Source organism: Hippichthys cyanospilos, chromosome 3 (assembly GCF_059441005.1).
Source record: "Hippichthys cyanospilos isolate Australia breed blue-spotted pipefish chromosome 3, RoL_Hcya_1.0, whole genome shotgun sequence".
Lineage (NCBI taxonomy): Eukaryota > Metazoa > Chordata > Actinopteri > Syngnathiformes > Syngnathidae > Hippichthys > Hippichthys cyanospilos.
Window position 1 is genome coordinate 29637636 of NC_142371.1, and position 26390 is coordinate 29664025.

Genomic DNA, 26390 nt, shown 5'->3' on the forward strand with positions numbered 1-26390 from the left:
TTTAATATATATATATATATATATATATATATATATATATATATATATATATATATATATATATATATATATATATATATATATATATATATATATATATATATATATATATATATATATATATATATATATATATATATATACACACACAGTGGTACCTCGGTACTCGACCATAATCCGTTCTGAGGTGGTGGTCGAGCACCGATTTGTTCGAACACCGAAAGCAATTTTCCCATAAGAAATAATGGAAAGTATGTGTGCACAAGTAAATGTGCACAAGCAGTACATGATAAAGATAAAGATAAATAAAGCATTATAAACCATTTTGTATAATTTACTTACGTTTTGGAGAGTGGTTGATGGCATACAGGAATGGATGTGGAGAGGACGGGAGGGAGTTACTCCTTCCATGATGACGCTAGCTAACTGCGACGCGAGGTACACCGCGTTCATATTTTGCTATAATTTCCTTCTTCGGTTCAATAGTGGTCCTCATTGTTTTCCTCTTTGCCTTCCCCTTATCACTGTCTTTCTTTGGACCCATTATTAAGGGCTAGAGCAACACGAAAAAGTTTAAATCCGGGAAGAAATACTCGAACAAACGTCTTACTCCGCTGGCGGTCTGAGTTGAACTGGCGCTTACCCGCTGGCCGAGAAGGGCCGAGGAGCGCGTTCGGGTCGGCTCGGCTCGGCTCGGCTCGGCTAGTCGAGCACCGAAAATCTGTTTGAGGTCCGATGCATTATCTACTTGAATTTTTTGGTCGAGCACCGATTTGGTCGAGTATAGAGGCGGTCGAGTACCGAGGTACCACTGTGTATATATATATATATATATATATATATATATATATATATATATATATATATATATATATATATATATATATATATGTGTATTAAATGTTTCTTTTAACCAAACATTGTCTAATATATCGCAATGCATATCACATAATGCCTTTGCTGTGTCGCATTATATTGCAATACACTTTTAAGACTTTTAAGACCCTAATCATACACATATATACATACATTATATATATATATATATATATATATATATATATATATATATATATATATATATATATATATATATATATATATATATATATATATATATACACACACACACACACACACACACACACACACACACACACACACACACACACACATACACCACACACATTTTGAGCTTCTGGGGCCTATCCCAGACGTGAAAGATAATCCAGGACATACAAACTTTAAATGAAAAACTCCAATTCGTATGACCTGTCAAATTGACAAACCACTGTGTGTTTATTATTGTGCTCATTGAGAAATTTACAGTAATCCATCAACTGCCAACTGTCACATTATTTTTAACATCCTCTATTACAATAACACACCTGCACAACACACCTACATGTGTGATTTTCAAGTGGCCAAGTCGACAAAAACAATTGGCATCAACCACTTTGTCACACTCTTGGGCACAAAACACCCAGGCACTCTTTTTTTCTCTATTGTTACTGCAATTTGAGCAGAGTGACATGAAGAGGGCCTTCACACTGTCACGGTCAGTCAAGGATGGCCAACATACGCAGGAAGCAAATCCACAGTGAGAATGCGTCATTCATCACCTTCACTGTGAAAAAAAACAAAAAAAACTGAATACATTGTGTAACTAGAATTTTGTGTAGAGAGCTCACTCACACTTCTGATGGTATAGCTGTAAGTGCTGGGCTGCAACGATAGTGTATTTTACCAAACACAAACATGCCTGATGCCAACTTTAAGATTATAATAATAGTGAACATGCAGAACACAGCAGGGATGTTATGCATCATGCCGTGTCTGTGAATTCTGTTTGGTGATTCTATGCAAACTTGTCAGGTCCAGTGAATAATTCACAGATTCCTGCCAAGATTTGTTCTATCGAAAAAACATTTTGTCTCATTAGCACATTCATTGGTACTAGAAAATTATGTGTCAGGCAAAGTGGAGAGTGCTGTTAAAACGACTCTCTCTCCCCGACACAGCTCAGATGGTACCTGCCCCCTCAAGCCATCTGAGCAGTGCAGACATCTGCGAGCATTAACCTGCCAAGAACAAGTCTAATGTAGAAATACTAAATATGAAATAAATGAAAAAAGGGCTGAGAGGTCATTCAGAGGAACTGCTCAAGGTTTTCATGATATATATATATATATATATATATATATATCTATATATATATATATATATATATATATATATATATATATATATATATATCTATATATATATATATATATATATATATATATATATATATATATATATATATATCTATATCTATATATATATATATATATATATATATATATATATATATATATATATATATATATATATATATATATGAACAGTGCAGACATCTGCGAGCATTAACCTGCCAAGAACAAGCCTAATGTAAAAATACTAAATATGAAATATATATATATATATATATATATATATATATATATATATATATATTAATATTCTAATAATTGATTTTTAAACTTTTGAACCACAATCATTGATTTAACTATTTTAAATTACAGTTTTTAGTTTTTTTCTTGACACCTTGAACAGATACACACATTTGCTTTACTGGCGGATTGCAGATAAGGCACACTGGGCTATAAACCGCAGGTCTCAAACCATGAGAAAAAAATTGTGGCCTATAGTCCAAAAATTACGGTATATACTGTATGTGTGTTCTCTGCAAAGAACCTAATGGGTAATTCACGGATTGCTGAGGATTCCATGGCGTTCATTTTAGTAGAAAGAAAGAAAGCTAGAGAGGCGGTCAGTGATTCCCAATTTCACCTATGGTTAAGAACTCTGGGTAGTTAGGTTATGGCGAGATGCCTGGGCTGACCTTGAGAGGATTAGTCATTTGGGAGCGAGCTAGTGGTTCTCCACATCAAGATGAGCCAGTTGGCTTGAGCATCTGTTTTGAAAGCCTACTGGACAACCCCCTGGGAAGGTGTTCAAAACAAACTCTAAAGGCATGAGACCTCAGGGAACATGTAGGACACACTGGGGGGACTATGTCTAGAAGCTTTCCTGGGAACACCTTGCTATCCCAAGGAACTAATTGAGGTGGCCGTAGCCAGGCAAGTCTGAGAATAGTTTTACATCTTTCCTCACAACCAAAATAAGGGGGGAATGGATGGATGGCTGTCATATTGGCTCTTCAACAATTCCCTCAAAATTACGTATTCATTTTATGTAATCCTGGATACAGAATAAACAAGAACACGATTATTTCTTAGACGTACTACTAACTCTTTGCAACTGCTGTACTGCTACGTAAGAAAAAAAAAAAAAAAAATATATATATATATATATATATATATATATATATATATATATATATATATATATATATATATATATATATATATATATATATATATATATATGCTGATCTGCTAGCCGGCATCTCCTCACCTATTGGTCGGCCTCATTTGTTTCCAAAATGGCAGAACGGTAAAGCTTTATTCGATTGTGAGTGGATACAAAACCGTATTTATAGTGCATTTTACTACTTATTCAAAGTAGAAAGGGTTAGCCATGGGTCCCAAGATTGCTAGTGATGTTAAAGAGAGAAGTAAAAACATGATTTATATGGAAACGATGCTGGAGATAACCCTTATTAGGGAATATGGGCATAACAAACGGCACTCAAAGGTAAATAAATCCTTTCTATATTTTTTATTCATGATGTTTTCTGTTTGTATACATGTATATTATATATAGGAAGCACTATTTTGGTACCAATTTTTAATATGTATGGACAATTTGGATGTTTTTACCTGGGGTTCTAAACGCATTAGCTATTTAACATAGGTTTGGATTGCCCGTTATACGACATATTCGCCTTACGACCCCAACTGCGGAACGGATTAATGTCTTAACACAGGGTGTTTTATATATATATATATATATATATATATATATATATATATATATATATATATATATATATATATATATATATATATATATATATATATATATATATATATATATATGACTCATATGTAGCATTAGTACCTGTTGAAAATAAAAGTAATACAGTACATAAAAAAAGCTATCGTATGAGTATATGTCTATTAATTTTATGGCCGTAGAATAACTGTCATGTAGTTTGTGACTGAGGGTGATGAAACTGAATCGGCTTTTTCATTCGGTACGTTGAATGAGGTCATACCCCCGTAAGCGAGTGTCTATTTTTAGGGTTTCTTGGAATTGCATGAGAAAACAGGACAAGTTGTTATAACCTCCATTTCCCAGGATCGCTTCTGTACTCAGCGTTAAAAAATACTCAGGCAAATCCTGTCATACTAATAAGAATAACAAATAATACTAAAAAACAAAAAACAATGCCTCCGTACGGTGGTAAAAAACGAGCAGAAAAAAAAAGTGTATGTGTGCTCAACTGGTATTTGTACACTATCGTTTTCACGTCAGTGAGGTACGTTTGAAGTGGGGTTTGATCAACTCACACTCCATCGTGTTCCAAGTAGGGAGAAAATGTTCTTCTTGGCTACCTTGACAGGGTTTGACCGGCTCGTGTTAAATTTAGAAAACGTGTAGGAGGCAAGCTGTGTCTGCGCCAGTATGACGACTGAACTATAAATAGTTGAACGTCAATTAAAAAAAAAAAAAAAAATGTCGACAGGCAGGGCGATAACGCCCTCTGTTCACCAAACACCCAACAGGTGCATTGTACATCAAAAAAAAAGAAAAAGAATGAGATATAGCGTAGAAATCGTGAAATTGTGTATATGCTGCTATAAACGCGATTGGCTCACAGACACTATATTTAAATGGGACGATTTTCGTCCGGCGCTTGAAACGAAGCATTTTTTTTTGCATCTATAAATCTCCCAAGCACCCTTTGTAAACCAGCACCTGTAGCGTACACACAACCAGGTGGGCAGACACTGCTATCTGCTGGTCACTTGCGGGACTGCGTCAACTCGGCATACTATCTATAAACCTTAATCTCGTGAAATTCAGTAGAAGTATTCATCCACCCATTCATTTTCTATGGTGTTTATACATATATATATATATATATATATATATATATATATATATATATATATATATATATATATATATATATATATATAATTTATTTATTTATTTATTTATTTATTTAGTTAGTTAGTTAGTTTTGTCCCTCATGTCTTGAGCGGGTGTACTGATTGAATTAAGAGAGGAGTGCATAGTAGCAAATGGAGAACCTTCCCATTGGTGGAAATTTTGGCTAAAGGATTAGGGTCCTAGGTGATTAGTTGAGATTAGTCACATATTTGTCATTGTCATGAATTTACAGCTGTTCACAGGCTCTTATTTCATTTATCACTTCAAAGCATTCTTGCTGGCCGCTTCCTTACTGTTGGGCTCAGTGGACAAATATGCTTCAAGAAAAGTTCCCTCCAGTCTACACATTTCCCACAGACCCGCTCATCAGATGTCAATGTGTTTTTTGACGAAAATTCATTCATTCATTCATTTTGCTCTCTTGAGATGTGCATCCTGCTTTAAGTCTATTTTGTATTCCTCCTTTTCCTCTCGATCATGATGGTACATGGCAGTGACAGCTCTTTCCACACGGGAGTTGCACAATCCAAGTGCTTACTATCCCTCAAGTGGAATGTTCAAGAGCAAGGGTGCAGTGCGATTTAAGTGCATCGGTAGAAGGATCCGCTTGAATGTCACCGTAGTGAGCTCAAGATGCCACGACTTTGAAAAAAGAATCACTCAGAGCCATATATATATATATATATATATATATATATATATATATATATATATATATATATATATATATATATATATATATATATACACACACACACACACACACACACACACATACTGTACATACACTCGTAGGCCCAAGGACTATTCTAAATAAAGTACACAGGTGGTAGAACATTACAATTTCCTTGGGAAAATGTAGAAGTGAACATTTGAAAATGTAAATGTTTGCAGAGTATACAAACTTTGTTGAATATTGACACTTTTGACATCATGAACACCTTCACAACTATGAATATTGTCAATTTAGTAATAACAACATAATTGAAATGCAATCTAAGCAAATTTGTTATTGGCGAACTCTGTATTGATCATAATCAATACAGTTTTTCCTTTGAATCCTGCTGCAATAGCAAAATGAGTCAAAAAGGCTTAGAATGTTCTAAAGATGCCACAAGATGACACTATAACACTTACTACCTTTTTCCAAATGAAGTCAACTCACTTGAGCGTAGTTCCTTGGCACCATGATGTGACAATGTGGTGGTGCTAAAGCAATATAGCATCAGCAACTAATGGGACAAATGGTAGGTGTTATTGATATATAGATATATTCTGAGCTGAACCCTTGGGCACTTTCAGTCCACAGCAAAATACAAAAAAGGTGGATTTTGCTGCCGAAATCACATTGTGCAAACACAATATTAATGAAAATATGCTTACATTAAGGGTGGCTCAGTGACGCAGCGGTTAGCTCATACACCTCACAGTTCAAATCCACTTCGCTCAGACCTTCCTGTGTGGAATTTGCATGTTCTCCCCAAGCCCACGTGGATTCTCTCCAGGCACTCCGGCCTCCTCCCGCACTCCTAAAACATGCATGGCAGGTGTAGTGGACATAGTAAAATGGCCTTAGGTGTGATTTGGTGCGTGAATGGTTGTTTGTCTCTGTTTGCCCTGCAATTGGTTGGCAACGAGTTCATGATGTCCCCCACCCACTGCCAAATGTTAGCTGGGATAGGCACAAGCAGGCCTGCGACCCAAATGAGGATAAGTGGCTACAGAAATTTGATGGATGGACATTAGTGGGGTGTATTACATATTATAGTAAATACATTTTGTTTTACATGACATTCCCTTTGAATTTATTTTGTGGCAAATCTCTATCACTTCATACCTCAACGTTAAAGCATTACTATTGAGGTTTACTGTGGCCTTTACAAACTTTTAAGCAGCAGATGAGCGCAATTTAGCCTTGAGCAAAGACCTACTATACCCTTAAGATTATAAGTATAGCTGCCACAAGGTACCCCACAGCCCTTCCTGCCCTTGAAATATGAGACTAGCATGGAAAGTTCAGCCCCATGGTGAGGATAACCCACATTCTTTCAGTGGAGCCCCACTCCCTCAATAAACCTTCTTACTTAATAAGTTATCACTGCAAATAAATCCACCTTAGAATCACAGCATTTAATCTAGAGAAGTCAAATTTCATAGTTAGCACTAACTATGGAGCATGTTATAAGTACTTTTTAATCTTCAAATGGTCTTGCATGCATTAATCAACCAAGTAAATATTTTTCAACTGTCTGTGCCTAAAAGTTAGCCTGAGTGAGCCAATGAGCACTTCCGCCATGTTAAGACTTAGCAGGGCTATTGTTTTTATTGTAACAATGGCCCAAAGTTTTTTCCGTAATGATCAGTTGTGGTAAGTGAAATACAGAGCCACTTTCAAGCAACTGCCATTGGTTAAATTATACAGTACTGTACTTCAATATTACCCAATTTTGGATGTGCACTTTTTTAAATGTCTCAACAAAAGTTAAGCATCTGATGCGGTTTTCCTAATGTAGCTTGCTAAACACTGAGTAAACGTACGTCGTAGAAATAGAAAATCCACTTAAGCAACAAGGGGAACATGCAAACAAAAAGGAGCGAAAGGTTGTTGTGCTGACGAAACCATCAAATCGAGATTTTTAAAACCTCTTTGTAGTTCTAAAAATGACCACTAGGAAGAAACAATCTTCCAAGTTTTTGTCTTTCTGGACGTTAAATGCCAAATTGTTGTCAAGTCATAATAACAATTTGAAACATTATCTAATAGGATTTGACAGACTGTGGCAGGAACAAGCATCTGAAAGTTATCATAGTGTTGTTTTTTATGTTAAATGTTAAATTGTGACTAAACATTGCTTCCCAACCTGCAATTTACAATTTTGCAGAAATGTGTTTGTTTAAATGCTAACCTATCTTAATAGTGAATGAAATGCTGAAACAATCATTGCGTCGTTTGATTCCTCACCTAAATTTAAATGAAAAATATTTAGGGAAATCATCCTTTCGAAAGAATCCTGATAGAAGCTGTACAAAAAGTCAACCTCACGTGCAGTCAAATCAACTATTTAGCTAAGTTGCGTCAGCAAGCGTGAGCCAATAACTTCTATTTTTCATTACGGAAAATATTTCGGCCAATGAAAATTCTTGTTGCTGGGATGTACAATATGGCGGCGGTAATGTTGTGGAGTTTCCGCTACTCGTTTACTGCATGCAACCAGGCCAGGGAATTAGCATGTTAGCTAAACTAGTGTCACGCTAGGCCTTCAGCAGACCAGCGACTCCGATAGCAACACGATCAAACACTTGTTCGTCAAGGAGACGAATAGCCCTTTACAAGTCTGCATGAGAACAATTAGATCCACAGAAATATGGTGGTTCTCAAAATTCGAGACCAGGTAAGAGCGCTGTGCCAAAGACCGAAAGCTACGTTAAAAGATAACGTTTGACTGCTAGCTTAGATTGTAGTTTATTCCAGCCTACTTTATGTGATTATCTACCTGTTTCAAATCGCTTCCTGTACACGTGAATTTTGGATTTAACATCAAATGCTACGCGGTCATTTGCGACATCGCAGTTGGGTAACTAAAACCCGAGTGGTCTTTTGTCGTAATGGTGAAACCCATCACTTATGCATCACATGACCCATGCCCAGCTAGAATCAGTCCTGAACTGCTAACAGGACCGCTTATCTGCAAAAAAAAAAAAAAAAAAAGCCAGTCCACTCTTCACCGCTAACGAACAAAGACATGCTGCATAAAACATACATACATTGGCCTGAACAGTTGCTTTTAAGTTTGGTCCTTGGTAAATGACCCTCAAAAACCTTTTGGAGATGCGTACCATGGCAAGAGAGTGAGAGCTACTGACTGTGATGTTTATATCTGTGACATTTCGTGGTAGCCTCTTTTTAGATTTTAGCTTTTTGCATGAATGCTCCATTGCGTCATATGTAAACAAGAAGGGATCGTATATCAAGATAAGCAGGATATTACCAGTAGATGGTGGCTATTGTGGCACTATGATAGGGCAAGCTCAAGAAATGTGATCCTCTGATGAAACTAGTAAATAAACACGGAATAACCTCCCCTTCCTCAAAACAAACAAAAAGTCTGGCCGAAATCATTATTTTGAGTCATGCAAGAGCCGAAGTTGTTTTGATTTTCGTTGTTACTTGCATATGTAATGACTACTTAGTGGGTATAATAGGAGACGTCGGTGTGTCAGCGAGCACTTAATCCAGTATCACGCATGCGTATGTGTTTTGTCATCATGTGCTCTAATGATCCTCTGTTAGTGCAGTTGCTCTAAGAGCTGTCTCCATGGTGACGGTATTGAAGGTCTTGAATGAGGCAAGGAGCTGCTGGACGGATATAGAAAATCTCCTGCAACAGTTGAGCTGGACCGGTGCTGAAAACAAAACGCAGATTTGTGCCACACACAGGGTCAACATGAGACACTGTGAGAAACACAACTGCCCAATTGTTAACTTGAATTGCCCCTTATAGCATCTGTTGTGCCCTGCACATTTTCATTGACATTTCAGAGTAACTTGTCTTCTGTTACTAAGTTTTACAGTAAAAGTCAAGCTTGTCTCTGTCCGTAGATTTGCATTGGACTTGCATTGGATGAGATGTATTGATGTATTGTATTGGCATGTTTCTTTCTGATTCAGTAGTGTGGACTAATTCATATCAAATACTTTACCCGTGTAGTGTATGCTTTGCCATTTTCTTTAAGCTCATCATCTGGTTCAAGAGCTGATTGCATTTAGTAGTAATGGGGAAATAAGGCCCCATGACAACGTTGTGGCAAACTGGATTGATGCTGTGATACGATTATTCTGTAGTGTCACTCTTGCTGTTGTATATCTTCTTGATCCTAAATATTTGGCAACCCACACTGTATGTCAACGTACCTGTGAATGTATTTAAACACATTTTCTCATTGTGATAGCTAGCAGTACTTGGTAAACCTGTTCTTAGTGCTGCTCAAAATGTCATAATGAGCTGCATGTTATAATTGAGTAATAGGATGAATGGATGGAGGTGACATTTAAGTGACAAATAGTAATACTCACAAAAATTAGTACAGGCACTCTAGATACTCTGGACATAATTAAAATGTCATTGCTAGATATTGCTGTAGAAATTGTTGCACAATATTTTGCAACACATTGAAGCAATCTTAAATATAAACAAGAACTGTTGTTCAAAAACAGTGTATATTTTTTTCTGTGAGGTAAATGCAGTTTGATATGATTTTTTTTGTAGAGAGATATTGTTAATTTGTTAATTTAACATGTTTTCAACACAAGTTGAATGCAATGCAAATGAATGCTTTTATCTGACTTTGATCAATCAAGATGCAACCTTACATGCACAGACCATCTAATAAGACAACAGTGTGTTTATTATTTCCTCTAAAGATCTTAACATTGGAAAAATCAAATGTATCCAAATGGAAGCTAGGATTTTTTTTCTATCGTGGCAGAAATGTAGAGGTTATGTTTGGATGAGATTGGGGAAAAAAATTAAGAAATTTACTTCAACTTATTAATTATTTTTAACTTTAACTCTATTTTTAATAATTAATAATAATAATAATAATTAATAATAATTTTAATTTTTCAGTTTTAGACTAAGATGTAACCCGTACAAACGCTGTAGAAATAATTACCAGTTGTTGAAATTTGCTTCTCTTTCTTTTGTTAATGCTAAAAAGGATACATGTTTAGGAATACTTAACAATTTTTATAGTCTAATTTGTAGTCAGTGCGTTGAGTGGGGGGGTGAAAAGTTTTCTCTTTTCTAGTGGGGGCTTGGTAAAATATAATTGAAAAGCACTGGCCTAAAGGAATATTTTGTAGTTAACTGGCAATGCCATTATGTTCTTTTGAATTTGTATCTGAAAGTTGAAACCAGCTTGCTTGAGTATTTTCATTGTATTTTGTCCTACGAGATAAAATATTTCCTTCCATTGTGGATTCTCTACCAAACCACAATGTTTATTAGGATATAGGCAATTAAACAGATGAGTTAGGTGTTTGTACTGATTGTTAAGGGCGAGGGTTAATTTGTTGTTTGTTCCATTCGGATGCTTTCTCCTGAGGTGAACTACTGCAAAGATGCATGCAAGCGTTTATATGTCAGCATTTGAAAGAACCCAAAAAAAAGAACCCTTCTTTTTCATTCCGCAGCCTGCTTTGCTAAAAGCAATTTTCAATGTGGACCCTGATGAAGTGCGCTCACTGATATTCAAAAAGGAGGACGTAAATGCCCAGGTAATCTTCACAGATTTTATTTTTTAACTTTCTTTGGTGGGAATGTTTCATCTTGCTTGTGTTCTAGTGACACACTATTTATGCCACTCTTTATCTGAGTCATACTTTTGGGGCTGAATAAACTATATAACATCAGACACATATTACATAAATCAGTTTCCATTTTTTTATAGGACAATGAAAAGCGGACGCCACTCCATGCTGCTGCCTACCTTGGAGATGCAGAAATTATAGAACTTCTAATCCTTTCAGGTCTGTTTAATTTTACAAGGCAAAAGTCAAATTTGAGTTCTGCAGCAGAATGCAAAGTAGAAATTACGAGTTGTGTAGTAATGGTAATACTGTATGTCGTAATGTAATGAGTAAGGGGGCCACATCTATTTATGCTAATACTAATATTACCCCAAGGCTTGTTCATACTTTATTCACCCAAGTGAATTAACTACCCCTCTTTTCAATACCATTTATTATTTGTGATGTTGTAACCATCTTTGAAGTTACAAGAAAATGATGAGAATTCTGAAAATGATGCCACATATTGCTCTCAGAATATAAATATCAATCCAAAAAAAAGATTATTCTTTATACTCCCAAATATTTCCCTAAATAACTGCAACTAACATTTTTGCATACACACCATGTAAATGCAACAAAAGTATCTGTTACAATGTCGCTAACATGAGTATGTGACAGTGGAAGTCCGTTAAAGATAAATTTAAGCTTAAGAATGCATTTATTTGACAATAATTCAACCAAAGTTCAATCTACAGTCATACAAAGGGGTCAGTGCTGGGACAAATGCTATTTGACATGTGTATGAATATTGAATAACATTTGTAATATCTCCAAATCTTTGGAATACAACTTCTTTGCAGATGACGCAAACATTATGGACCTTGGGGATAAGTTGCAGCTATTTCTTTCTATGCTTACTGTAGAGATTAATATATTTGACAAATTGTTAGGTGGAAATAAGGAAATAACATGATATTTGGTTTATTTGATGACTAGCCTTAAATTCTCACGACAGCTATCAACCAATTCATTAAGCATCCGCCTGTTAGAGTGAAAAAACAAAGTATCGAGGGTGTCCAAGTCCAGTCCTCAAGAGTCACAGTCCAGCCTGTTTTCTATGTTTCCTTTCAACAAAGACATCTGATTCAAATTATTCAAAATATTAGATTAGCTCATTAGCATAATTTGCAGAATGCACCCCTGGATAATATAAAAATGATCTTTTTTGTAAAAATGGTAACAGTTATTATTGCCAAAGATCCGATCCAACTAGCCAACCACAAAACCACAAAAATCTCAAACGTCAGCCATCTTCCTACGGACAGTCAATCCACAGTCAGAGTCTTCTTCCTTCTCCCACCTGGCCCATCTCTTAACCAACCCATCCAACAAAAATATCACAGATACTTTATGGTTCTCAAAGTCAGTCTCATTTAATCGAACTGTTGCAGAAATGTTTGTAACACAGCTGCACATTTGCCATTTTGGCTGGGCGATATGGCCCCAAAAGAAGATCACATTATTTTTTCATAGCGTCCGTTAAGACCCATGTGCATTGAAAGCGTTTAACTTTTCATGCTGTAAATATTGAAAACATTTATCCCTAAGTTAGCGCAGGTTGTATCGTTTTTGTCCTTAAATAGCCTGACTGCTAGTGTCCCCTGACTTGTGTTGTAGGTGCCAGAGTAAACGCCAAAGATAGCAAGTGGCTCACTCCTCTGCACCGAGCTGTTGCCTCCTGTAGCGAGGTACGAGAATGTCCCTCAGACTGTCACACTCACACAGACAGTAGCAATGGCACATCACAGAGGACATTAAACATGTGAAATTACATGTATTACAACGTATTTCTAATTTGTGTGGCAGGAGGCTGTACAGGTGTTGCTGAAACACTCTGCAGACGTAAATGCCCGAGACAAGAACTGGCAGACTCCGTTGCACATTGCAGCAGCCAACAAAGCAGTCCGCTGTGCCGAAGCACTCGTCCCTCTGCTCAGCAATGTTAACGTGTCGGACAGAGGTGGCCGGACTGCACTGCACCATGCAGCCTTCAGTGGTCACCTGGAGGTAATACAGTGAAACCATATGCATGTTTTGATAAACTCACCTGTTTGCCTGTTTTTGTGCTCTTTCTGTCACTCTGTAATTAACCATTAGTCAATATCTAGGCTCAAAGTTGTTGTTTTTTTTTTTTTTTTTTAAATATCTTTGTTCTTTCATTGAGGTGAAACTATGAAGTTGTACTTTTTTGTTTTTGGTCTCTGACTTGACATTTTTATATTCACTCATCACAGTATAAACACGTAATATAATGAAATCCAATACAACAGGTCAGTATAAGTGTTTTTGTGGTGTTATATCATACTGAAAGTTGGAATGTTTTTGTTATATCCTGACCCAGCAATACTACGTAGACCATTGCGAACTTCAACTACAATTATGAAGTATATGTTGAATGACTACTTCTGATTTCTCTGCCAAACAATAGTAAATCCTGATCTTATGCCCAGTCATATAATAAATGGAAAATCACATTCAATTGGCTGAGCGTTACACTGATCAAATTACAAAACTCACAAGAACATTGAAGTGATGAAAGCCATAATTAATAGACATATTTCAATATGTTCCTTCCACATTATTTACTCAGCAGTATGAGTGTCAGCTCTTGCAAATCCTTCATGTTCCACCCACATATCTATTTGCCAGATTTGTGTACTTCAATGTCTGTTGGTTATTTTAAGGGAGGAAATGCCTGGTCTAATCAAGTAGTAATTCCCAAGCTTTAAATCAAGCTGCCTTACTCTTGTGAAACATTAATTGTTGGATCGCATGTACTTATTTGTCCTGTCTATGACAAAGTCTATTCCTAAATTACAGTGTCGCCGCACAATTTTTCAGCAATGTCTTTTATAGAAATATCTATGTCAATTCAGCTATTTTAGAACTATCCACTTCAGATTGGTTATATAAAGCACAATCCATTTCAAATCCAAGGGATTAGAGTCATTAACAAAAGCTGGGAAGTGTTGTCCTTACATAGAGTATACCTCAAGTTTAAACTTTCCACACATAAGAACATACATATATAATGTATATATACACACACGCACAGTATATGCATATTGTGATGTGCAAGATGTGCCAGGAAAGGCGGAGTCCACAAAGGCGAGGTTTTTACAAAATCTAGTTTTACTTAGCCCAACAAAGTTCAAACAAAAGATATCAAAACAGGTGATCTGAGAGCAAAAACTGAAAGTCTATTCTCTGAATTTGTAAGTACTTTCTTTTACAAAGTTCAAATAAAAGTGATCAAAAATAAACAATCTAAAGGCAAAAGTCCAGAGCTAGTCTGTTCTCACTTCCCTCTTACTTGAGTGTATCATTCTTCAGTCTTTAGTGTCTCTTGTGTCCTCCTCGGCTCCCCACTTCTCTCCTTTTCCGTTTAGCCAGGTCAGCTTTTATCAGGTGGCTTAAGCAGCTCCACCTGTTGATGTCGTGAAGCATGCTGGGTGATGTAGTTTCTGGAACATCATCCATTGTGGGTGACGTATTTTGTTTGAAGCATTGGCATTGGCTTTTGAAAGGAAACAATTTGATTTGATGCTTAATGTCTTTATTGGCGGAGCAAATATTGAAATGCTTTTTTCAAAATAATAGTTTGGTAGTTGTGATACTTGTGTAATGATAGTTATGCAGAGCATGTGATCTAAATAAAAAGGATTTGTTGCTCATATTTTCTATGACTTGTGTTTTAATTATGTGCGTGCCTTGTTTCCAGCAATGTTCCATTCCTAGTGTTGCTTAACCCATGACTCATTGCTCATTTTTATTTATTACTGTTTTTTTTTTTCCCCCCTCCTCACTGATGCTGTCAGATGGTGCGGCTCCTGCTCTCTAGAGGGGCCAACATCAATGCCTTTGACAAGAAAGACCGGCGTGCAATCCATTGGGCAGCTTACATGGGTAAAAAGAAATCCTCTTCTGTTATGTAATTAGTGCTTGGTGTAATAAAGAACTGCAACTTTATATATATCGTCAACCTGAGACCCAGCCTATTCATTTGTGTTCACTGCAGCGGGCGTTAGTTTTTGACGTATATCTTTTGACTCATTCGAGCTACCCTATCAAGTCATAGTGTGCACAGTAGAGGACATTCTGGCCTTTCCAATGATGTCTCGTTTGTTTGGGTGGGATGCAGTTGATTTTGGTGTCTTTCTGTGACAATATTGAAAATACAATACACATTAATAAACTGGGTCTCAGGCAAATTTTATACATTACTTTGTTGTGCATTTTTACATAATTGAGTAAGAAGTGCTTATTATGATTTAGCAACAAATCCCTAATCAAAACTACTGCCATATTGTGTGGATGGTATAACTTGAAATTTCAGGTCACATTGAGGTGATCAAGCTGCTGGCATCTCATGGTGCTGAAGTGGCCTGCAAAGATAAGAAATCATACACACCTCTGCATGCAGCTGCCTCCAGTGGGATGATTAGTGTTGTCAAATACCTCCTGGACTTGGGGGTGGATGTGAGTTCTGCCCACTATTCTACTTTTCCACTTTCAATGTTTTAAGCATAATTGTTTATCAGGCATGGTACATTGTTTATTCTATTTTATTTTAAGATCAATGAGCCCAATGCATACGGCAACACGCCACTCCATGTAGCTTGCTACAATGGTCAAGATGTGGTGGTGAACGAGCTAATCGAATGTGGGGCGAATGTCAACCAGGTGAACGAAAAGGGCTTTGCTCCCCTCCACTTTACCGCTGCTTCCCGGCAAGGCAAGCTATGTCTTGAGCTGCTTGTCTGCAATGGGGCTGATGTCAACATCAAGGTGCGTGGATGTTTATCTGTGCAATTCCGAAAAGCTTGCAGTATCCTGTGCCACTGCATCAACTTTGCTATTGGCCATAATTTTTAAGTTCAATTACCTAGTCAACATTTGCAGGATAACCCTAAAAAACCTTTTTTGAAAAGCTACACTTTTTCACCAGCATGGCTCTTTTTTAATTTAGAGTAAGGATGGAAAGACTCCTCTCCACATGACAGCAATCCATGGAAGATTCTCAAGGTCTTTAGCTATCATTGAAAATGGTAAGCTCGTCCAAAGCAGTTTGAAGTGTCTCTCATTGAACAGTAAACTAGCAACGGTGTAACTCATAAACTTCTTCTTATTTTTTTTTTAATCTCCCGTGCCCCCAATCCCGCACACCATTTAAGGTGCTGAAGTTGACTGTGAGGATAATAATGGAAATACGCCACTGCATATTGCTGCACGATACGGTCACGAGCTGCTCATCAATACGCTCATTGCCAACAGAGCTGACACCGCCAAGTGAGTATACCCTGTCAAAAATACACCTAATATGTTGAAGGAAATTTGCAACTAAAATGATCCAAATGATTCATCAGATGTTGTAAGATTATATCCTATCAATCACATAAGTCTTGAATTGATTTTAGACATTTTACACCTCACAACGTTCCAGTATTCATGCACTTGCGTGAATTTAAATGAACTGGCACACATTCAAATCGTGCGGCGGACGTGCTAACCAGTGCGACACCTAGCCGCCTTGTAGTTTACCAGTTTTATATATTTTTGTTGTTGGAGGTAAGGCTGCACAATATTTCTCAAAAATATCACAATAATGGAACCTTCATTATGCGTATTGTAAGGATATGCAACAAGTTTCATATAGAATTTTGTGCTTTTATCTGACTTTTTATCTCACTGTTGTAGCTGACCAGTCAGCTACAACATTAAATGTTCCATCCAATAGTTGAACAGTAACAGGGGCATTAATTAATCACTTTTTTAATGTATGTGTGTTTGTGTGTATGAATAATACATCTGCTTCAAAATTTAAGTTATTACAATCACTTCTGAAAAAACTGAACCTGTTACTTTGCCACGTGTAAACAATATTTCTTTCATTACAAAATGAAAGTATTGTTTCCTTCAGTAAATGTTAAATACCACAACAATATCAATATTGCAACATCCAACACCCAAGTCACATATATATGTTTTTTTTTCCCAATACTGTATTGTGCAGCCCCTATTTAGAGTCGCTCACACTGCATTGTCAGCCATGAAAATTTTAATATTTTTCCTTCTAATGTAGCTGAATAATAATATAATATACATCTTTGCAGACGAGGGGTCCACGGTATGTTCCCGCTGCATTTGGCTGCTCTCAGTGGATTCTCTGACTGCTGCCGAAAGCTCCTGTCTTCAGGTAACTCCAGTATGAAAGTTCACTAGAGTTGCGTCCAGTTGCTCATCATTCTTTCTTATCAGGTTTTGATATAGACACTCCTGATGACTTTAGAAGGACTTGTTTACATGCTGCAGCTGCTGGAGGGTGTGTGTTTTTACAGCTTACTGTTTTTAATTAATATTCCAGTTAATCACTCCTAACAAATCTCTGCAGAAACCTGGAATGTCTCAATCTACTTCTCAACACAGGGGCAGATTTCAATAAAAAGGATAGCTTTGGCAGGTTTGTGATGATGTTCAATAATAGTGTTCTGTTGCTATGGCAGTTAGGCGTTTTTGTTTAAATATGTCAGCAAAGCAACGTTTACCTTTCCAGGGCCTCTCTGCACTATGCCGCTGCAAACTGTAACTACCAGTGTCTTTTTGCGCTGGTGGGCTCGGGCGCCAGCGTGAATGACGTTGATGAGAGGGGATGCACTCCGCTCCACTACGCTGCTGCTTCTGACACTGATGGAAAGTCAGTTATGCATTAAGCATTTAACATATTATGTTGTTAAAACAATAAATGGGATTTCATTGGCATTCATATGCAAATTCTCAAACTTTTTGTGAGGCTGGTGATATGCATAGGTTTCTGAAGGTTTGCTTGTGTTATTGTTATTGCTGATGATCAAGCATATTTTTTGGACGTCGCTCCAAAGTATCAATCCCACCAGTCAAAAAAAATGCATCATGAATTAAAAAACAAAACAAAACATAAATTGCACTGAACATTTAGACACATGTTTTTAACACATTTTTTGGGGTGAGATTTTACTTTACAAAAACAGATACTGTAAACAGTTGAGCTCGGCACCCAAAATCCCTGTTCCCTTTATGGTGTCGTTAGTTGACTTTCTTTTTAGTTTGACGATCAGGGCGGTTTTCCCAACTTTTATTTGAGTCACAAACTGGTTGAAACATGTTCATTCTTATTACGGACTGACAACCACGGTGAGGGTGACTTGCTAAACACAGTAACTTACTAAATGAACCATTCACGAATAGTGAATACACCTTAAAATGTAAATTAAAAAAATTCAAAATACATTATAAACTTACTTATGGCATTAATTACCGGCAAATGTGCATGATCAAATTAAGGTGATATGATTGATTGCTGCTTTGGTTTGTTGGCTGAACGACTACTAAAGGCTAAACTAGGATAAACTTCAAGCTCGGGTTTATGAGCTGGTGCAAACTGAAACTCCTCTTGCATCTTCATGCTTTTTACGTCATCACTTATCATGCTGCTTGATCAAATGATTCAATAGCCTTTGTATTTTGTCATGTTTTTTGACTACGTACCTGAACTATGGCTTCTCTTGAAATTTGTTCGCATTGCTCCTGAGATATTGTCAAACAAGCGATCAGAATGAACTATCTTACAAAAAAAAGAATAATAATATTCGAAAGATGACACAAAGTGATCATTGTAGGCCACCAGCTGTGCATTCAGCTGTGTTTTGTGTTCGGCTCATTTTTTACTATTGCTTCTATTATTTATCGATTTTGTTTACTTCAACTTGCAAAGTTAGAAGAAAATGCTGAATTCTGATTGACTGCAGTAACGCGCATTTCTGCCGCATCTGATATCGTAAATTTGCTCACAGCTCGCACTAGTCATATCACAACTCTCAATCACTGTCACCCAGCCATACTTATACTGATGGTAATCGACAGGGTCAGGGTGATAAAGGGGCAAATGTATATGCTTTTTTTTCTTTTTCCTCGTCGATTTCATTGCAGTCCCTTTACGAATGGGATAAAGCCTGGTGCTGCTCTGTGGCTCTGTGGTTGGAGACCACTGAATAAGGAAGCAGGGATTTGGGGTCAGAGCTGTAATTTTACAATGATACCAAAAAAAAAAAAAAAAAAATTGCTGTATTGGCTGAAGAATATGATAACTGGATAAATGGATGATTTGAATTGTAAGATGTAAAGCATCTCTTTTGTGGCTTCAGGTGCCTGGAATATTTACTGCGAAATGATGCAAATCCAGGGATTCGGGACAATCAGGGTTACAATGCTGTGCATTACGCCTCTGCATATGGACATCGCCTTTGTCTGGAGCTGGTGAGAGCATCACTATCGACTGCATGCTGTATATAACACACTGCACTTGATGTTACTGATAAAAGTATTGCCTCTTTTCCACAATAATTCTAGATTGCAAGTGAAACCCCACTAGATGCGGTGAGTTGATTTTGTGAACTTTCTTTACTGTAAATATGGTATATCATCAAATTGTGGCTTTCACTCTTAATACTGTAGATCCATGAAATTAAGCTCTCCTCTCACATAAAACCTGCTCCAGACTGTAAATTCTTTATACTACCTCAATTTGAAAAAAAATATTGTAAGTGCACTCGGCAACTGTTTGAGGAAATGCTGTATTTAAACGTTTGTGCGTGACTATGATCTGAGCTCCAAGCCCAACCAAATATTTGAGTTTTTAATTATTTGTAATTTTAGTTAATGGAAACCTCAGGGACAGACATCCTCAATGACGCTGAAGTCCGAGCTCCAATAAGCCCATTGCACCTTGCTGTAAGTATAATTTTTACCTCTCATGTTTTTGTTGTTGTTGTTGTTGTTATTTGTTGGGTTGGTTTATTGGTTCATTTGGATTTTTGTTCGTGTGACGTGAAGGCTTATCACGGTCACCACCAAGCCATGGAGGTTCTGGTGCAGTCCCTTTTGGATCTGGATGTGAGAAATAGCCAAGGGCGAACACCTTTAGACTTGGCTGCATTTAAGGGCCATGTGGAGTGTGTGGATGTTTTAATAAACCAGGGTGCGTCCATCTTGGTCAAAGACTACACTTTAAAGCGAACCCCAATTCATGCTGCAGGTATGGGCCTGGTATAAAAAACCTTACTATGTGTTTTGAAATATATAAATTCATACACAATAATATAAATGTTCATCAAATCCCTTGCAGCTACTAATGGTCATTCAGAATGTTTACGTTTGCTTATTGGAAGCGCTGATCTCCAAAATGCAGTGGACATTCAAGATGGTAACGGACAGTAAGTCTTTTAATTTTTTTAAATTTAAGAATTTGATTTTGGTCTGAGGCGTGAATCTATGTACGATTAGTTTTACTTTTTCCCCCCCCTCAGAACCCCCTTGATGCTCTCGGTTTTAAGTGGTCACACAGAGTGTGTATATTCTTTACTAAATAAGGGAGCTAGTGTGGAAGCCAAAGACAAGTGGGGCAGGACGGCCCTGCACAGAGGGGTGAGTGTAATGGGTGTAGTGGGTGTTTTCATACAAGGAAAAAAAAAAAAAGTCAATCATTGTGGGCTGCCATCTGTAACAACATTCATATCTGTTCTTGATTTTTATTTAATTTGCAGGCTGTCACTGGTCATGAAGAATGCGTGGAGGCTTTGCTTCAGCATAGCGCCAGCTTCTTGGTTCAAGACTGTAAAGGCCGCACGCCTATCCACCTGGCAGCAGCCTGTGGACATATTGGTGTATTGGGAGGCCTGCTGCATGCTGCCCAGTCAGTGGAAACACCTCCAGTGTTAACAGACAGCCTAGGCTACACGCCACTGCACTGGTCTTGCTACAATGGTATTTACATTAAAAATGAAATGGACTGTAGTTAGGTATGTTTAGATAATTACTGATACAGAGGTCCCCAGTTTGGAATGCAGTTTCATTTCTATGGTGATGAAATAAGCCCGATTTGTAGGAATGCACTTTGGTCTAGTTACCCTTTTCAATTACATTTATAAAGTCCTATATACAAACATAATTTTTGGCAAAACAATTCAATTAAACCCACATCTATTGCAGGTTTTGCGTTGTACTTACCCCCCGCAATAAGTAAAAGGAATCCCCTTCAGTCTGTGCCCAGCTGGGCCTCAAGAGTGCAAGCCCGGCCACCAGGCATTTGCGGTTGTGCCTCACCTCACAAACTGGCTCCAGATGGGGGTCCTGGAGACAGCCCAAAATTTGTGTTCGTTATAGGGGTCTCAGAGCCATGCTTTGTCTGGTCCCTTGCCAGGTACCTGCTTGCCATGGTTGACTACACGGGGAATATGCCCCATAAAACTTGTGATTAGGTACACTGGTATATACAAACCTCCGCCACAGCAGTAAGGTGACTGCACCGGAACGGCCTTCCAACAATGCAAAATATAAAATACATATGTGTATATCAAGTATTTTTAGTGACAGTTTTCATTAAAGCTGTGGCTGATATGTCGATATATTGCAGTGATGCAATATGCGTATTGCAAAACAACGTTCAGTTTACGATATGTGGTGGAAGTTTTTGAATGCCTTACTTTCATACTTTCATTTTTTTTTTAAACAACCCACTCCAGAGAGACTTTCGTATCATGATTTTTGTCATATTATGAATCGTCTTTTACTTGTAAATCATTCTAAGAACTTCAAAAATCACCACATTAAATCTTAAAATACATTATCTTTCAAGTGAGGCGACATGGGCGCAGAGAAGGGGAAACAGCAGAAAAAGAACACTTTATGATATGAAAACAATGTTTCAATCATTTCAGGCATTGTAGTCAATCTTAAGGTTCATTCTATCCATTCATTAAAAAAAAAAGAAAAGTAGTTGTAGTCTCGTCACTGGCACACAACCTAAGTATTTTACATGACGAAAATTCCTGTCCATGGCACTGAAAGAGTTAAAGAATGATAACGTTTCCTTCTGGTTTTCAATCATTGTTAATAAATAGCTCATATATTTGTTTCCCAACATTGCCCAATATATCACAATACATATTGCAATACGCCTTTGCTGTATCACAATATATCGTAATACACTTTTAAGACACAATACCCAGCACTATTTTTTATGTTGGAGCCAGCATAAATACAAACATGAAAAAAATTGGAAAAATAGTTGCTCAGTTTAACACTAACAGTGAGCCTGGATTCTTTCCTCAAGGTCATGATACATGTGTGGAGGTTCTGTTGGAACAGGAGGTTTTCCAAAAAGCGGAGGGCAATCTCTTCAGCCCCCTCCACTGTGCTGTGTAAGTTCTCCAATCATTGATGTGTGAGGATTGAAGAAGGGAAGTAAAAAAAAAAAATAATAATTTTTTCTCATTTTCTCATTTTTTTTTCTCATAAGTATCCGTGACAATGAAGGTGCTGCTGAAATGCTTATAGACACCATGGGCCCTGCCATTGTCAATGCCAAAGACAGCAAAAACAGGTGAAACTATGATTGTGAAAGCAACTTTAATGCTTAATAAATAACCTTTATTAAGCTATAAAAATATTTTTTTTTCCGCCATGATATATGTCAATGAAGTTAAAAATGTTTCTTTTTTTTTTCCCCTATATATAATGTCATCCATATTGTTTTCAGGACTCCTTTGCATGCCGCTGCCTTCACTGACCATATTGAGTGTCTGCAGCTTTTGTTGAGCCACAACGCTCAGGTCAACAGTGTGGATGCTGCAGGAAAGACGGCACTCATGATGGCTGCTGAGAACGGCCAAACCAACGCTGTCGGTATGTTCGCTGCTCTGCTCACAGGCATCACTGCCGTTGGGCTGAAAACCTTTACTTCCAACGCCCTCCCCGACCCCCAATCCCTCATCAAGCCGACAAATATTGTTATTGGTCATTCTCCGTGTGGTTCTGTCATTTTCACAAATTATTGGCTAATCTTAAAATAACTGATCGATAACGATGCACTGTATATGGTGAGACATGAACGTTTTCGTTTGCCACGTTTTTGCCTCACGCCAGCAAAATATAGCGAAGAAACAAACGCATATGAATGTTACTTAGTTGTATCTATATGTGCCATTCTCAATATTAAGAGCTCCTGGTGAGCAGTGCAAAAGCAGATCTCACACTTCAGGATGCTGTGAAGAACACTGCGCTTCATCTTGCTTGCAGTAAGGTTAGTACAATTTACAACCACTAGAGGGCTTTCTTTCACCTTAAGGTCGCTAATACTGTACTTTTAGAGTCAACTTCCACATGTGTGCCAAAGGCACATTGATTCCAATTGTGATTTCTTGGCTACTTGGTCATTTTTTACATTGCTAATCTTTATTTGCTTTTCACAGGGACATGAAACCAGTGCCTTGTTGATATTGGAGAAGATTACAGACAGAAACCTCATAAATGCCACTAACGCCGCCTTACAGACGTATGTGTTTCTTGCAATAGTTTTGTTTTGTGTCCTCCTTGCAGATAAGTCAAATTGACATTTTCATTCAGTGTCCATTATATCACTATCAAATGATTTCTCTTAGAAATTTCTCTGAGAAAACCTCATTTGAATTAACTGGAATTAAAAGAACTAAAGTTCAGACTTGTCTGACTTTTTGGGGTCTACAGATTTATCAGAGTAAAGTTTTAACACAATAAAATTCTGCCAATAAGTCAATCCATCAAGTCCACCCATTTCTATTTCACTTGAACTTATTGGGATTGTGGGTGAGCTGGCTTTCTCTGTTTGACTCCGGAAAGGCAGGGAACACCCTGGACTGGTCATCAATGATGTCACATCTTGTACTGACAGGGACATCATTGCACTTAAAGTGACACTGTGTAAGATTTAGACCGTTTTTCATTAAAAATGAATAAAATAAATCATTATACATTAAAAAAAAACTTGCAAATAAATGTGTTCTTAACGACCAACAGTATGTTTTAAATATAATTGTAGATCTAGTTATCATTATATTACATGGGGGTAGCACTCCTCCAGAGGTCGCCATGTCCGGTCTAGCTATGGACAACAGGAGGAGTAGTGGTTATTGCTGCATTTAACGTAATGCCCCTAAAGGTGTCACAGGCGAAAAATTACACATACTCCCTTGGAGGGTTGGCCGAAAACCAAGAACGGCTTAGCTTATGGCTGTCACATGAACAAACCCAGAAAACTGGTGAGCTTTAATGGTTGATACCTCAGCCTTGAGAACAAAATGCATTTTTAAAGCATGACAGATAAATTAACTGTAGCCAAAATGTTTTTTGTTTTTTGTTTTTTTTACTGCTGAAACAAGCTAAAGTAAATTATTCCTAAACCACTTCTCTTCTGTGCTATAATCACACAAGTTTGAAAACTGTGAGGCGAAAAAAAATTGGGTATCATGCATGCATGTCTGCTCATGATAAAGTTGTTTATTATGCTTGTATTGTATTCTGTATATTGTCATAAACAATTCCCCCAAAATGTTAATTTAGTAAAATGATCAATAGTTTTCATGGACATTCATGGTCTTGTCCAACTGTGAATATCTGTTTCTAGAATTATCAGCAATGTTCTATCTGTTTTGCAACCTGACCTTCTACCCAATCCTTGTATTTTCAATTCAAGGCCTCTGCATGTAGCTGCAAGGAATGGCCTGACAGTAGTTGTGCAAGAGCTGCTCGCCAAAGGAGCCAGTGTCCTTGCAGTTGATGAGAATGGTAAATGTACTGTTTCTATTCTGGAGTGTGATAAACACATTAAGATACTGCAGTAAACACTGGATTGTTGCCATTCACTCAGGTTACACACCCGCCTTGGCTTGCGCGCCCAACAAAGACGTGGCAGACTGTCTCGCCCTCATCCTGGCCACCATGATGCCTGTGTCCCCCTGCGCCCCGGCGCCTGCCCTTCCGTTCGGTGCCATTAACCACTACACCACCAGCCCCTCCAAGAGCGTCACCTTTGATAGCCTGCCTGTGCTGCGTGGCCAGCACAGTTCCTACTGCAGCTTCAACAACATTAGCCATCAAGATGTTTTCTACAAAGATGAAGAGCTCAACGACTCTGACTCCGAGACGTACTGAAGGACTGGAAACTGCGCGAAACGAACACACACACTGTGTCTTAAAGTTCACACAGGGCCAGCTTGGTAGTTGGTAGGGCTGAAGAAGAGACAAGCCCCTTCAGGAGCCTTAAACGTCATCCCCTCCCGACTTCATCCAGCACCAGGTGTCCTTCCAGCTGATACAAAGCTACACTGACTCAGTACATACGTGTTTGCACTCGATGGGCATACCGCGACCGTTTTATTGCAATAACATGCTGATGGAAGGACGGTAGCAGCTACCAGAAAGCTAAACCAGCATGGACCAAAAAGATGTGGTTGCATTTAAGTAACCCAATTTCAATTCAGTGTACATGAGTTTGTTTGTTTTGAAGGGTGTCTCGGTTGGTTTATCTGGAGGCGGTGCAGCCGTTTAATTTTTTTGTTTTCTTTTTTTTAATTTTAGATGTTTGTGTGAATAGAGGTAGATTCTTCTACGCACCACATCTTTCAGAACGCACTTGTCCTTTCTGTCCAGTCTGTCACACATGGCTTTTGTGATTGTTTGAAATCGACATTTTAAAATATCCTTGTCTTTAACACTTATCTTCTTGAAAAGAGCAACAATTTACGTCTGGTTATTTTATTGATGATCCATCTCACCCTTGTGTATCTGACCATCATAGTTTAGTCTCAAGAATAAATTATTTGTGTACTTTGGGGTCCTATATATATGTGCTCATTTTGTGCCTTCATTAGTTACTGAGGGAGGAAAGTGTAGGTAGCTCTAAAAGCGGTGGTAGGCAAGTAAATGCATCTGATGAGGTACAGGCTTGAGTAAACGAAGGAACAAATCGCATTAAATTTCCTTTGATTAGCTGGTGCGGTTTGATATAATGTTTCAAAAACAACCTACTCAACTCACAAAGTTCCTGCTTTACTCTAAGAGT

General features: G+C 37.6%; 1 protein-coding gene and 1 long non-coding RNA gene across 4 annotated transcripts; one reads left to right on the forward strand and one right to left on the reverse strand.

The window, feature by feature from the left end:
• Positions 1-1270: 1270 nt before the first annotated feature.
• On the reverse strand, positions 1271-8983 carry LOC148426769 (uncharacterized). Of its 3 annotated transcripts, none has more exons than XR_015865009.1 (4): positions 8893-8983; positions 6511-6656; positions 6293-6359; positions 1271-1627 (listed from the first exon to the last, which is right to left on the reverse strand). It is a non-coding gene; the product is annotated as an uncharacterized LOC148426769 (long non-coding RNA). The 3 variants fall into 3 exon arrangements; XR_015865010.1 differs by lacking the exon at positions 8893-8983 and adding an exon at positions 8090-8434 and having other exon boundaries at positions 6268-6359; XR_015865008.1 differs by lacking the exon at positions 8893-8983 and adding an exon at positions 8090-8424.
• LOC148426770 (serine/threonine-protein phosphatase 6 regulatory ankyrin repeat subunit A-like) lies at positions 8275-26170 on the forward strand. The gene is made up of 28 exons (XM_088409712.1): positions 8275-8519; positions 11321-11404; positions 11578-11656; positions 13097-13167; positions 13286-13486; positions 15298-15385; positions 15816-15958; positions 16055-16267; positions 16449-16527; positions 16654-16768; positions 17593-17675; positions 17738-17801; positions 17871-17939; positions 18033-18173; positions 19660-19771; positions 19865-19891; positions 20171-20245; positions 20348-20549; positions 20640-20727; positions 20821-20938; positions 21058-21277; positions 22626-22713; positions 22812-22895; positions 23052-23197; positions 23512-23594; positions 23764-23846; positions 25023-25114; positions 25197-26170. The coding sequence occupies exons 1-28, from the start codon at positions 8493-8495 to the stop codon at positions 25478-25480; spliced, it is 3159 nt and encodes a 1052-aa protein (XP_088265838.1). The 5' UTR covers positions 8275-8492; the 3' UTR covers positions 25481-26170.
• Positions 26171-26390: the final 220 nt, after the last annotated feature.

Excerpts from the sequence above, each read along its gene's own strand:
- LOC148426770 (XM_088409712.1), top strand. The coding sequence starts at position 8,493 with ATGGTGGTTCTCAAAATTCGAGACCAG. Across the intron at positions 20,246-20,347 it reads TAAGCCCATTGCACCTTGCT|GCTTATCACGGTCACCACCA; the intron begins GTAAGTATAATT and ends TGTGACGTGAAG. Across the intron at positions 22,896-23,051 it reads GCCAAAGACAGCAAAAACAG|GACTCCTTTGCATGCCGCTG; the intron begins GTGAAACTATGA and ends TATTGTTTTCAG.